This window comes from Megachile rotundata, chromosome 2 (genome assembly GCF_050947335.1).
Source record: "Megachile rotundata isolate GNS110a chromosome 2, iyMegRotu1, whole genome shotgun sequence".
Lineage (NCBI taxonomy): Eukaryota > Metazoa > Arthropoda > Insecta > Hymenoptera > Megachilidae > Megachile > Megachile rotundata.
This window is the reverse complement of record NC_134984.1, coordinates 9,714,192-9,727,285: the sequence shown is the minus strand read 5'-3', so window position 1 is coordinate 9,727,285 and position 13,094 is coordinate 9,714,192. Positions and strand designations below refer to the sequence as shown.

The 13,094-nt window shown below is 31.6% G+C and overlaps 1 protein-coding gene across 1 annotated transcript; it reads left to right on the top strand.

The window, feature by feature from the left end:
* Positions 1-2,950: 2,950 nt before the first annotated feature.
* On the top strand, positions 2,951-12,897 carry LOC100877139 (zinc metalloproteinase nas-13-like). The gene is made up of 4 exons (XM_003705742.3): positions 2,951-3,456; positions 8,827-9,132; positions 11,629-11,762; positions 12,246-12,897. Exons 1-4 carry the CDS (start codon positions 3,114-3,116, stop codon positions 12,381-12,383), a joined length of 921 nt encoding a protein of 306 aa, XP_003705790.1. The 5' UTR covers positions 2,951-3,113; the 3' UTR covers positions 12,384-12,897.
* Positions 12,898-13,094: the final 197 nt, after the last annotated feature.

The window sequence follows — 13,094 nt, the reverse complement described above, 5'->3', positions numbered from 1 at the left end:
AGATATTTTCTGTTAAAAAAATTATTTAAGGAAAAATTATATAAATTACAAATGTATAATATTTTAAAAAGGGATAAAATATGTATTAATTATTAATACAATATTTATTAACAATCTCGTATTTAAAATTTCAAGTTACAACGTTAATAAAATTCAGAATCATTCTCCTTCACTTGTCAAACAATTATTTAAATTTGTAGCATACTGCGATCGTGAAAATCAACCAGCCCACGTAATAATTCGATTTATCCGAAAATAGAAGAAAGGAAAACGGAATGCGAGAGATATAAATATGAAATTTCATTTTATATTCACATGTCATACATATAAAAGTTCTGTAATCGTACTGATGGCCTTCTGGCGAAATATTTCAGGGTGACTAAAGTAAAACTGGGTCAGACAAATAGATTCAACGAAAGAAAATATCTGAGATATATTAAATGTAAATAATACACGTACTTTTAGCCTACAAAGTAGTTTTTGATATTCGGAAATAATGTTAAGTATATATGAATGTTATTAACAATTTAAACTTCGAGCGATTCAATATTGTCGCTATTTCTTTTGTTACGTCTGTTTGGAGAATTATGCAATTTATCAAGAGTATTCAGGGAATAAAATTATTGGCTTCATTTTTGCAATACTTTTTGCTGAGCATAGTTCAGCTTACTATAAATAGGTTAGGGTGGCATGATTTTACGTTCTTATATAGCAGACGTCTTTCTGAAAATTAATATTGATTTATCACGATTTTATAATACATTTTAAATTGCAATAATTGCGTTGAATACAAAGTGAATAATTAATTAAATTATTACGGCGGATTCAATGTTCCATTAAACATTAATATTTCATAATAATCATTTCAAAGAAAATTAAGGTTGCGGTTACAAAATTAGTATTGGCCGAATCGCAATCATATCAAATTTCACAAATATCCATTTCTGAATTTACTATGTTAACAGATCCTATTTCATATCACGAATAATACCATTGTAATAAATTTCACATTTGACTTATTTGATAATAAAAAAAGTTTATTACACAAATTGTTATCCTCTTATATAACAATTGGGCCAATGGTCATATCAGTCGAAGCTCATATAAAATCAATCAATCAATCAATCAATCTTAGAGAACAAAGGTGAACAATCTCTTTACGTCATTAATTTGTTTTTTTTTACAGAAGAATTTATTGTATAATTCCTATTTGTTTTTATGATTCACAATGGCTTACAATTAACATTTATATCATGTACAAATACACGTTTTGTATCTCTCGTGCAAATTTTATAAATATCCATTTCTGAATGTGCTATGTTAACAGATCCTATTTCATATCACGAATAATACCATTGTAATAAATTTCACATTTGACTTATTTGATAATAAAAAAAATTTATTACACAAATTGTTATCCTCTTAGAGAATAATTGGGTCAATGATCATAGCAGTCGAGGCTCATATAAAATCAATCAATCAATCAATCTTAGAGAACAAAGGTGAACAATCTCTTTACGTCATTAATTTGTTTTTTTACAGAAGAATTTATTGTATAATTCCTATTTGTTTTTATGATTCACAATGGCTTACAATTGACATTATTATTATGATGTACAAATACACGTTTTATATCACTCGTGCAAATTTTACAGAATAAGTATTTAAAAGTATATTAAGAAAGGTTAATCACTGATTATTTCTTACGTACGAGAAAGATTCCACCGTGTACATTCATCTTACGCTTTTTTGCATAAGTTCTTGGTACATACTAGAATGTACAATAGTCCACTCATGAATTTAAAAAAAGCAATCCTCGCGAAGATACATGAAAAGAGTCACGTACACAGCTTCTCTAGTAACAGCTCATTTATTAAATATATTATTTTTTCGATGATAAGTGTTTTCTTTTAGCGTGACACGAGAAAGTGTGACCATGCGAATGTAATAAGCAATAAACACATCACAGAATTTTATGCGCAAAAACCTCAGGGTCGATTTGGCCGCATCATTATGAGCCATGAGAAACATTGTCACAGCTTCATCAAAGTGTCATTAGCACTCAAGTAACTTTGCTTTTTCTCTTTCATTTTGTACCACTTAAAGTCTCGCTTACAATCTTTCAAATCAATCATTGTACAGTTTTTAATCATTTTGATGTTTGTTTTAACGGAGTGTTCTTTGAAAAATTTGCGAAGCTTAGTTTTGGGAGAAATTTTAACAAAATGTAGTTGTTTCATTATTTTGAAAATGTGGTATTATTATTGTTATGACTCGAAAGTGGAGAATATTCGATTATATTTAGATTGCAAATTGAAATAAACAGTATAGTAACGCATTAAGTAAAATAAAAGAAATAAAAAATATTTTTACTTTATATATGTTAAAATATATATTTTGAATCGTTAACATAAAATGTTAAATAAAAATATTAAATATTCTTTGTTAAATATGAATTTTAATAATAAATACATAATTAATACCGCTATTAATTAATAATATTCATTAATTACAAAATTAACGAAACAATGAATGAAATTACTATTCTTCTTATCGTAATCAAAGTTCCTTACAAATGTATTAAAAAATGTTTAAATTTACTTTTTTTAAAAATAAAACCCAATATGAAAAAATATTCTTTGACTTATTTTTTAAAGAACATTACCGATATATTCCTCGTACCATAATTTTTGAGTCACCCTGTACACAAATTCAAACTACTTCCACTATTTAGTACCATTTAGTACTTCCACCTACTATTTTTCTATCGAAGATAAAAAAATCAAACAATATTGACCTTCAAGATTCTAAGAACACACACGTTCCAAGGATGTCACTTCGCCAACCACACCTTCGAGACTCAATAGTTGCCGATAACGTCTTTTTGTCACCTGAAATCGGAAGACTCTTATCAATGAGTGTCCCTGATTGCTTCCGCACGGAAGCATCAATTCAAGATCACATCCGTCACGCCCATTTTTCGCAGGTTATAAGGACAAGAACGTCGATCATTTTTAGCCAGTTTCTTATCACAACGAATATCATTCGTTCCATCACAATTTCACATCCGTCCATTAAACCGTTTCGAAACGTTTGGAATTGTTCTTGGGATCATGGTTAAGATGTTCTTCGTATTATTGATATTTGCTTTCATAACTTTGACGTCCACGCGTCCATTTCGGCGGCCAGGTGCCATAAATAGCGAGATCCATGACATTAATAACTTGAGTGGTCATCTCGAACACCTTGAAGATTTTTTGTACGGTCTACCTGACGGCGAAACTGGAAGAAGAGTAGCAGAATGGAATGAGAACGTGACTGGCAACCCGGAAGAGTTGGGTTCCTATGCGGAGGGTGACATTTTGTTTCCGATGGGAACCGGAAGGAACGGTCTGAGAGCGAGTTCCGCAAGATGGCCGAATGGCGTCGTGCCATATGTTATTAGTCCGTATTTCGGTGAGTTTGTTCTTCAAGATGAATTGCTATTTAGCTTCTTGTTATGTAATATCGTGCACTTGTATGATTAAGGTTAAATTTGGATTCTTTAGGAGGTGAATTTTGAAAATGTGACAACTAAGGAGAGAAGGGCTAATACTTTATTTTTTGGTCGTTTTTAGGGATTTTTGGAGGTTTGAAAATTTGAGTATGGGGTGAGAATTTGAGGACATAGAGATTTGGGAGTATTGGGATTAGGGGATATCGGGATTTGGAGATATGGAGTTTTGGAGTAAAGGGATTTGGGGATGTAGGAAGTTTGAATTGTGGAATTGGGGATGTAGGGATTTGGAAATATAGAAATTTGGAAATTTAGAGATTTAGGAATATAGAGTTTTGGAGTTATTGTGATTTGGAGATATTGGGATTTGGAGTTAAAGGGATTCGAGAATACAGAGTTTTGGGGTAAAAGATATTTGGGGATGTAGGAAGTTTGAATTGTGGGATTGGGGATGTAGGGATTTGGAAATATAGAAATTTGGAAATTTAGAGATTTAGGAATATAGAGTTTTGGAGTTATTGTGATTTGGAAATATTGGGATTTGGAGTTAAAGGGATTCGAGAATACAGAGTTTTGGGGTAAAAGAAATTTGGGGATTCAGGAAGTTTGAATTGTGGCATTGGAGATATAGGGATTTGGAAATATAGAAAATTGGAAATTTAGAGATTTAGGAATATAGAGTTTTGGAGTTATTGGGATTTGGAGTTAAAGGGATTCGAGAATACAGAGTTTTGGGGTAAAAGATATTTGGGGATGTAGGAAGTTTGAATTGTGGAATTGGTGATATAGGGATTTGGAAATATAGAAACTTGGAAATTTAGAGATTTAGGAATATAAAGATTTGGGGTTATTGTGATTTGGAGATATTGGGATTTGGAGTTAAAGGGATTCAAGGATACAGAGTTTTGGGGTAAAAGATATTTGGGGATGTAGGAAGTTTGAATTGTGGAATTGGGGATGTAGGGATTTGGAAATATAGAAATTTGGAAATTTAGAGATTTAGGAATATAGAGTTTTGGAGTTATTGGGATTTGGAGTTAAAGGGATTCGAGAATACAGAGTTTTGGGGTAAAAGAAATTTGGGGATTCAGGAAGTTTGAATTGTGGCATTGGAGATATAGGGATTTGGAAATATAGAAATTTGGAATTTAGAGATTTAGGAATATAAAGATTTGGGGTATTGTGATTTGGAGATATCGGGATTTGGGGTTAAAGGGTTTTGGGAATATACAATCTTAGGGCAAAAGAAATTTTGGGATTTAGGAAGTTTGAAATGTGGGAATTGGGGATATAGGAATTTGGAGATATTGGAATTTGAGGATATTGGGATTTGAAAATGTAGGGATTCAGAAATCCAATTTGGAAATATAGTGATTCGGGTTTACTCTGATTTGGAGGTATTGTGATTTAGGAATATAGGGAATTTGGAATCTACCGAGTTGGGAATATATTGATTTGGGAATGTACAAATTTGGGAGTACAAATATTTGAAAATATAGAAATTTGGGAATATAGGAATCTAGATCTATAGTAGCCTAAAGTTTGTGACACTTACAAGGAACATCACCCAACTGATACACGCCGATGTTAATAAAACTTTCACATGTTATAGAATTCGAAAAAATATTTTACACATATTTTTTTTACATGCGAATATCCACTTTGAAGTCGTAAGAATAACCCTTAAAGTTGGGGTTGAAAAAGCTATTTTCACAAATGTCCCAGGAACTATTAGACCTAGACAATAAATTCAAAATACAAATTTTTTCGTATTGGAAGTCCACTAATAATGGCGTAAGCGAATTTTTGAAAAATTTGTTTATTTAAAAAATATGTTAAAAATTAACATTATTTATTATAAATCAAATAATATAATCATATAATCAAATAAATAACATTATTTGCAAAATCTTTATCTAGGTCTAATTCTTTCCGAAATATTTGTGAAAATAGTTTGTTCAACACCAACTTTAAGTGTTATTTTCACAACCTCAAAGTGAATATTCGCACGTAAAAAAATATATATCAAATATTTTTTAAAATTGTATAGATAAAATACTGTACAGATAAAAATTTGTATAGATAAAATTTCATAAAAATCGTCGTGTAACAATTGGGTGATATCCCTTGTATCAGAACAACTCAATTTTCCGACGGTGAATACGCACAGTTTATTTCAATTATTATATAACACACGTATTATAATTTAGTCTGCGAGTGACATCAATATTACAATCAAAACCGAAATACTTGATCCCGCAACGAAAGTCTTTGCAAATACAAGTAAAGTCCGTAATGACAACAAGTATGTCCCGTAGTGACAAGTTATAAGTGAAGCCTCGTAACAACAAATATAAAGAAAGAAGCGCGTAGCAACAAATATAAGAGAATGAATCGAAGAGAAGAGCGGGCCCGGTGCCCTCGCCTATTTTATACGTTTCACTCCCCTACGACGTCTCCTAGCAACCACCCGATTTCTTCGAAATCTGCCACGTGCCCTCCGTCGACCTTGGCTTCGCGGTCATCCCTCTACGACCGATCCTTGCGATGCCGCCCGCCCTTTGCGGCCGAGCCGCCGCGCCGCCACGCCGCGCGCCGATACCGATGTCGCGCCGGCACTTGCCGGTACCCGCCGTCAAACGGAGCGGTCCGCGCCTTTGTACTCGTTTCTCGAAAATTACGTATCAGGAGACGTCGCCGAGGAGTGTCTTTCTTTTCTGCCGAAGTACGCACCTGGGTTCGCCGGCATTTCGCGGTGGATCAAATACTTATTAATTGGCATTTTTCTCGGAATTTCAGAGCATGTGCCACGTGCCACTTTTGCCACGTGCCACTTTTGCCACGTGCACCACGCACGTGTACATTTCTTAGAAAAATTAATTATCTATCGTCTTCGAGTGCGACCGATCCCGCAGACAGCTAGCCGGAGCGCAGGGCAAGCAAGCTCGCCCTCGCCCGGGTTCTCACCTCTCCCGAGCGGAGTGGCCCTCGGTGTTTTGGTGAGCACCACCACTCCCGGGCGGATTGGTTACCCCCGGTGCTACGATGGTGTTTTTCATGCCGAGACACTCATGGTGTTCGACGAATACGGCCACAGGTTTCCCCGTGCACGTAGGGCTTCGAGGCATGGAAACTCGCCATGCCTGCTGCTTTTGACCAGTCGTCCCCGAAAACCCCGCTAAATTCATTAAATCTTATGTTTATCTTTAAATTCTCATCCCATGCTCTGAAATGCCTCAATTGGCCAGTTCTATCCGTAACATCCCTCGTCAAACCCATTTAATTTGATAAATTTAATTTAATTTTGAAAAGCTGATTCAAACGAAGAGGAATACCTTCCGGAGATCATAGGGTTCATGTTTGTACCTTTGCAATATAGTCAACAATGTACCACTTACAGTTGGAAACGTTTTACAAGCTCCGGGAAACGAGAGTTAATTACATGCCTGCGAAGCAATTATTTCTCTTCCCGTATGTCGGAATGAACGAGTGTTGCAGTGAAGTTTCAATTTGTTACGTTTTAATTAGATTCCACGGTTACAGACGTATGTAGGTTGTTTTGAAATGGTTTAATTAAAAAAGTATCATAACACCGTAAATATTTTCATTTCAACCTCCAAATGTTTGCTTTCAGTACGTTAAACACGCTCGGTACCAACAATTTTTGTACGCTGTATTCAAATTTATTTAATATCGTATGATTTTAGTGAATTTAATTGCAATGGAATTAACATTTACGTTAATTTATTTCAAAATATAATTTTTTGTTTGCGTAATTTGTTTGTACAAATTTTTATTTGTACAAAAATAAAATGTTTTACTAAGAAGTAGATGGTAATTTATTTCGATAATTATATTTGGTAAATATTTTCTATAAATTTTCTAGTTGGATAAAGACATTTATAACTGAATTGTAATGGATGTCTTTCGTCATATAGAAACTTTATAAAACATGATTCAAAATTATGAATTTCGAAATTACTGTATTATTAGGTTACAATGCCTCCAAATTTCAAAATTACCTAATCTTAAAATTCTCAAATTTATAAATCTTCAAATTTTTACATTTATTCAAGTTTCAAAATTTTTGTAAGAACTCAAGTTTTTAAATTCTTAAATCTCTACACTTCTCAAATTTTTAATTTACTGATTTAAAATTACGAGAGTTTTAAATTTCAAGGTCTGAAATTTTGATATTTCTAAATTTAGAATTTATTATATTCCTAAATCTCTAAACTGTGAAATTCCGCAATTATCAGTTCCACAAATTTTCAAATTCTTATATTTCCATTTTTGAAAATTCAAACTACCAAATTCGCAAATATCTAAATTTATAAATTTCCAGTTATCCAAATTTTTAAGAACACAAATTCTTAAATTTCCCTTTTTCCAATTTTCTGGACCTCAAATATCTAAATTTCAGAATTTCCAAATATGCAAACTTCAAAAATTCAGTGCCACAAATTTCCAAATTTCGAAATTCTCACTCTTCAAATTTCCGAAATCCGAAATTATTGTATCTTAAAATCCCAAGTCTCTAAAATCACAAATTCCCAAATTCCCAAATTTCCAAATTTCCAAATTCCTAAATTCCCAAATTCCCAAATTCCTAAATTCCCAAGTTCCCAAATTCCCAAATTCCCAAATTCCCAAATCCCCAAATCCCCAAATCCCCAAATCCCCAAATCCCCAAATCCCCAAATCCCCAAATCCCCAAATCCCCAAATCCCCAAATCCCCAAATCCCCAAATCCCCAAATCCCCAAATCCCCAAATCCCCAAATCCCCAAATTCTCAAATCCTGAAATCTCAAAATTCCCAAATCCCTGTTTCTAAATCACCAAATTTCCAAATTTCCAAATCTCCAAATCTCCAAATCTCCAAATCCCCAAATCCCCAAATCTCCAAATCTCAAAATCCTTAAATCCTAAAATTCCCAAACCTTCAAATTTCCAAATCCCCAAATCCTCTAATCCCTAAATCCCAAAATTCTCAAATCCCTAAATCCCCAAATCCCAAAATTCTCAAATCCCTAAATCCCCTAATCCCCAAATCCCCAAATCCCCAAATCCCCAAATCCCCAAATCTCCAAATCCCCAAATCCCCAAATTCCCAAATATCCAAATATCCTAAAATCACTTCGTCATTTCTAATATACAAACACTACTAACAAAACTACACGACTTACTCTACCCCCGGCAAAAATCCAACTCACGCTAATGTTCCCAATCGTTCCAATGGTAATACTATCAATTAACTAGCATTGTTCACAGAAAATTCCTAGAAAGTTTCACAGAAAATGGTCCAACAAGTCACGAACCTTGTTTACAGACGCTGATCAGCGAAGATTGATTTACGAGGCAATGAACGATTACCATAAGTACACGTGTATCAGATTTAAGCCGTACCATGGGGTGGAGACTGATTACATCAGGTTCACCGCTGGTAATAGTGGTTGCTGGAGCAGTGTGGGAAGAGTTGGTGGTTGGCAAAACGTGAATCTTCAAGTTCCTGCCTGTGTAACGAGAAAGGGTACCGTGATTCACGAACTGATGCACGCTATAGGGTTTTTGCACGAGCAGAGCAGATTCGAGAGGGATCAGTTCGTCTCCATACAATGGAACAATATTCTACACGGTGAGTTTTGACATTTAGCTTGCAAAATGTTATCTTTGGAACATTAATTTCATTTGAACTCCATATTGTAAAGCAAGGGTAACTTAATCTCTTTACACTTTTAATCCCTTCCCGTGCCATTTATTTATCAGATGTGTCAGTCAAGTCTAACTATTCAGGGCTATATCATTAAAATGAACAAAGAAAATTAAAATGTTGTAAGTATTTTATATTCAGGGATCCTTGATAATGCAACTTATAGTTGGATCTAAATTTCAAGTTGAAGAGTATCCAAAATTTGAGTCGGTTTGTTACATTTGAGCTGTAAGTGGAAGGGGTTAATTGTTAGCCATATGAGCCTACTTTGAAGGAGCAAATTCATTCTTGAGAGAATTGAAGGTAATTATAAGAATAGATAAAATTTAATACGGTATCTTTATCTGTAAATAATCTATAGTAAAAATAAGTTAAATTTGCTAACATTTCGAGGATGAAAGTTTGGTCAATTAATTGTATTGAAAAGATGTTTATTATGAAACTAGTACAAGTTCACCCTAGGTTCAACTTATTCTTATTGTTAGCTAAATATATTATTTAGTAGGCATTTAGCTTCGGTGAATTTTAGTAATACTGAAAATACCGTGAAAAACTAATAATAAACAAAATAATATTCAATAATAGTTTTAATAAAATTAACCAGTTAACTGTGGTGATCTTTTTGCAAAGCGCGCACCAGTGTGTATCGCGATAATCAAGTGGTTACGAGTTAACTCTCAAGAATTTATGAATCCATCTCAAATCATTTACACTTTTTATTTGCTTATTTCATTTCGTGTTAACCTCTAAACATTTTAAACATATTACAATTTACGAATATAACTTAGTTTTCGCCAAAATTATAATTTAAATATCAAATTGTAACAAAATTTTACAGCATGACGGATATAGTCGTCATGACACCAAATTCTGCCACATCTCCATGACGGATATAGTTGTCAAACACAATTAACTGGTTAATAAAAATAATAATTGCATAACCTCAATATGAGTGAGGATCTACAGACCTTTAATTGTAAGTATCACAGCTGATTTCTTATCAGCTCACAAGTTCTAGTTCAATTTCTAATAAATACTCAATGAAGTACCTTGTTTTAGTATCAATGCACAAAACCCTTACTGCTATTTCAAAATTAGCTACGAATTGTTTACTTTGTCAAAAATAAATGTGGCTCAGATTTCAACGAAAATTATAATTGATTGAAAGCGATGCTGGCAGGTAATAAAATACTTTTCAGAGTAATAACATCCCTCCAATAAAATCCTTATTTGCAAACCCTTACCAGCGAAGATAAATTATAAAATATTGCTTTTACAGAATTTGTTATTAAACGTGTCTGTTCTTTGGGGTTTACAAACTTTCCAACCACTTTACTTTCTTCTTTGTATATGCTCTTTCTCGAACAGAAATTAAGGAGGTCTTGTTTTAGAAGTTTTTGAAATTAAAAAGTTATTTTAGACGTTTTTGACATTCGAATTAAAATAGGAAATTTCCATTTATTTCTCTGCAGCAGAAGGAAGTCCAATCTGAATTTAACAGTTGTTTTTATGTGACCTGAGTGACAAGTAATTAGAAATACACAAGTTTTTAAAAAAAGGTACAGAGTTAAGTTGTGAGGAAAAGTGATATTAAAAAATAATAAGTAGATTCAGATTTTAAGATATTTAGAATAGCAATGTTTGTTTTCTAATTTGGTACAAAGTTGGTACAACTTTTTGTGTAGAAGCGTTTTTATGGAATCCTTTTAATGGTAATTTTCATCTGCTCAGATTTCTATTGTTTCTCTTCATTATTTCGGTCTCATTGTTTCACTTTATTGTTTCTTCTCATTTTGAGGGTTATCAACTCTTTTGTGTTCTTTCAAAGAGAGTTCATTAGAACTTAGAGAGTTTATGAGAACAATTATTCATAACGATAGTGATATAAAATGTTTCTGGTTTTGAGAAACAAATTATTTGTTTACGATAATTATTTGCATTAATAAGAATTATCATACTTTGTAAGAATCATAGCAGTATCATTGCATCAAGAAAAGTTAGCGTTATTTTTTTTTAACTTCAAGTTTATATTAAACTTGATACTTTTGCAATGCTGAAATTTAAGAATTATTTATACACGATATTTTTGCGTATTTCAAAATTATTTTTATTTTCATTGCGCTGCTTTTTGTGTATTTAAAATTATTTGCAAGCTATTATACAATTATTTAATGTCTTGTGTTAATAATGAAAACTTTCTTTCATATTGGTACAAATCATTGATTATTATTAACTGACAGTAATTTTATATTTAAGATATGATTGATTCTATTAGATTATAGCAGTACTTGAAAAACAATTGAAAACTGTAAGATCAGTACAGTTACTGTAAGATTATTATTGTAAAATTGTGAATTGTAACATTGTTCTTATGCTTTGTGTTCTACAATTAATAATAAATGTAAAATATCTCTTTATTAGGTCATGATAACAATTTCCAAAAGGCTTCGAAAGAAACCACAGACGACTTCGGTGTTGGTTACGATTACAATAGCGTGATGCATTATTCATCGTATGCATTTTCGAAAAATGGAAAACCGACTATATTACCGAGAGTAAGTATGAACAATGAAATGTATTTAACTGTTAAGAAAATAATAAATAAATCTCCAGATAACAGTATTAAATGCTGAAGTAATGCATAAATAGTTAAATATTAAAGAAGTGATTATTATTAAAATCTTAATTTTTCAAATTAATTTAGAGAAAAATGATTATATACAGTTCCTAATTATCAGATATTATAAAATTGGATAATCGTTACATATCAAATAAGATTTCTCTGAATAAACGTTTACAATATACGCAAATTAAAATTAATTCTTTCGAAAGTAAACATATATTTCGACTAAAATATTTTCACAACTTCTCTGATGATTTTTTTATAACAAGAATTGATATATTCACCGCTTTAACGGATATGATTGCTGCAACGTTAAAGAATGAAGTATTTTTATTATTACTTTGACTGTGAAAAGTGCAAGGATATCACGATACTAAAAATAATTTTTTATCGATCGTACTTTTCAATGTTGCAGACTCCAAATGGTTATTTCAGTGACGCTGATAAATATTTCCAAGACAACGTCAGTATTAAACTGGGTCAACGAGAAGGTTTCAGCAAGAGAGATATTCAAAAAATCAGGAGAATGTATAAATGCAACAGATATGGTTGATTTTATTTTCGATTAAAATTTTTTTAAATTCTGTTACCTGGAACTAACTTTCCTTGCAGAATTTAATTTAAATTGATTTACCAAAACTTTTCAAGGTTTCTAAATACAAAAGTTGATTAATAGATAAAATTGGGTAAAAATTTAGATATAAATCAGATAAAAATTAGATAAATTTTGGATAAAATTAGATAAAAGTGAGATAAAGTTAGATAAAGTTAGATGAAATTGAGATAAAATTAGATAGAGTTAGATAAAATTGAGATAAAGTTAGATGAAATTGAGATAAAATTAGTTAAAGTTAGATACAAATAAGATAAAATTAGATAAAGTTAGATGAAATTGAGATAAAATGAGATAGAGTTAGATAAAATTGAGATAAAATTAGATGGAATTAGATAAAAATAATATTAGATAAAAAACCAGATAAAAATAAGAAAAAATCGATAAAACTAGACTGACTCTACTTCGATCTTAGATTACGTTATTTCTTTTTGTATAAAAAGTGCTGCATAGTTTACTAGTTGTAATTTATAAATGAAATATTGTGTATTTTAATTTATAATTCATTTAAGTATCTTGTTATGCATTATTTTTTATGGAATATTAAAAGATATCTCCATATGATAAAAAGTGACAGCAAATCTAGTCTCATTAAAATTTATAGTTTCATATTTACAGTATATATTATATTGACAGTGTAAGAATGAAATA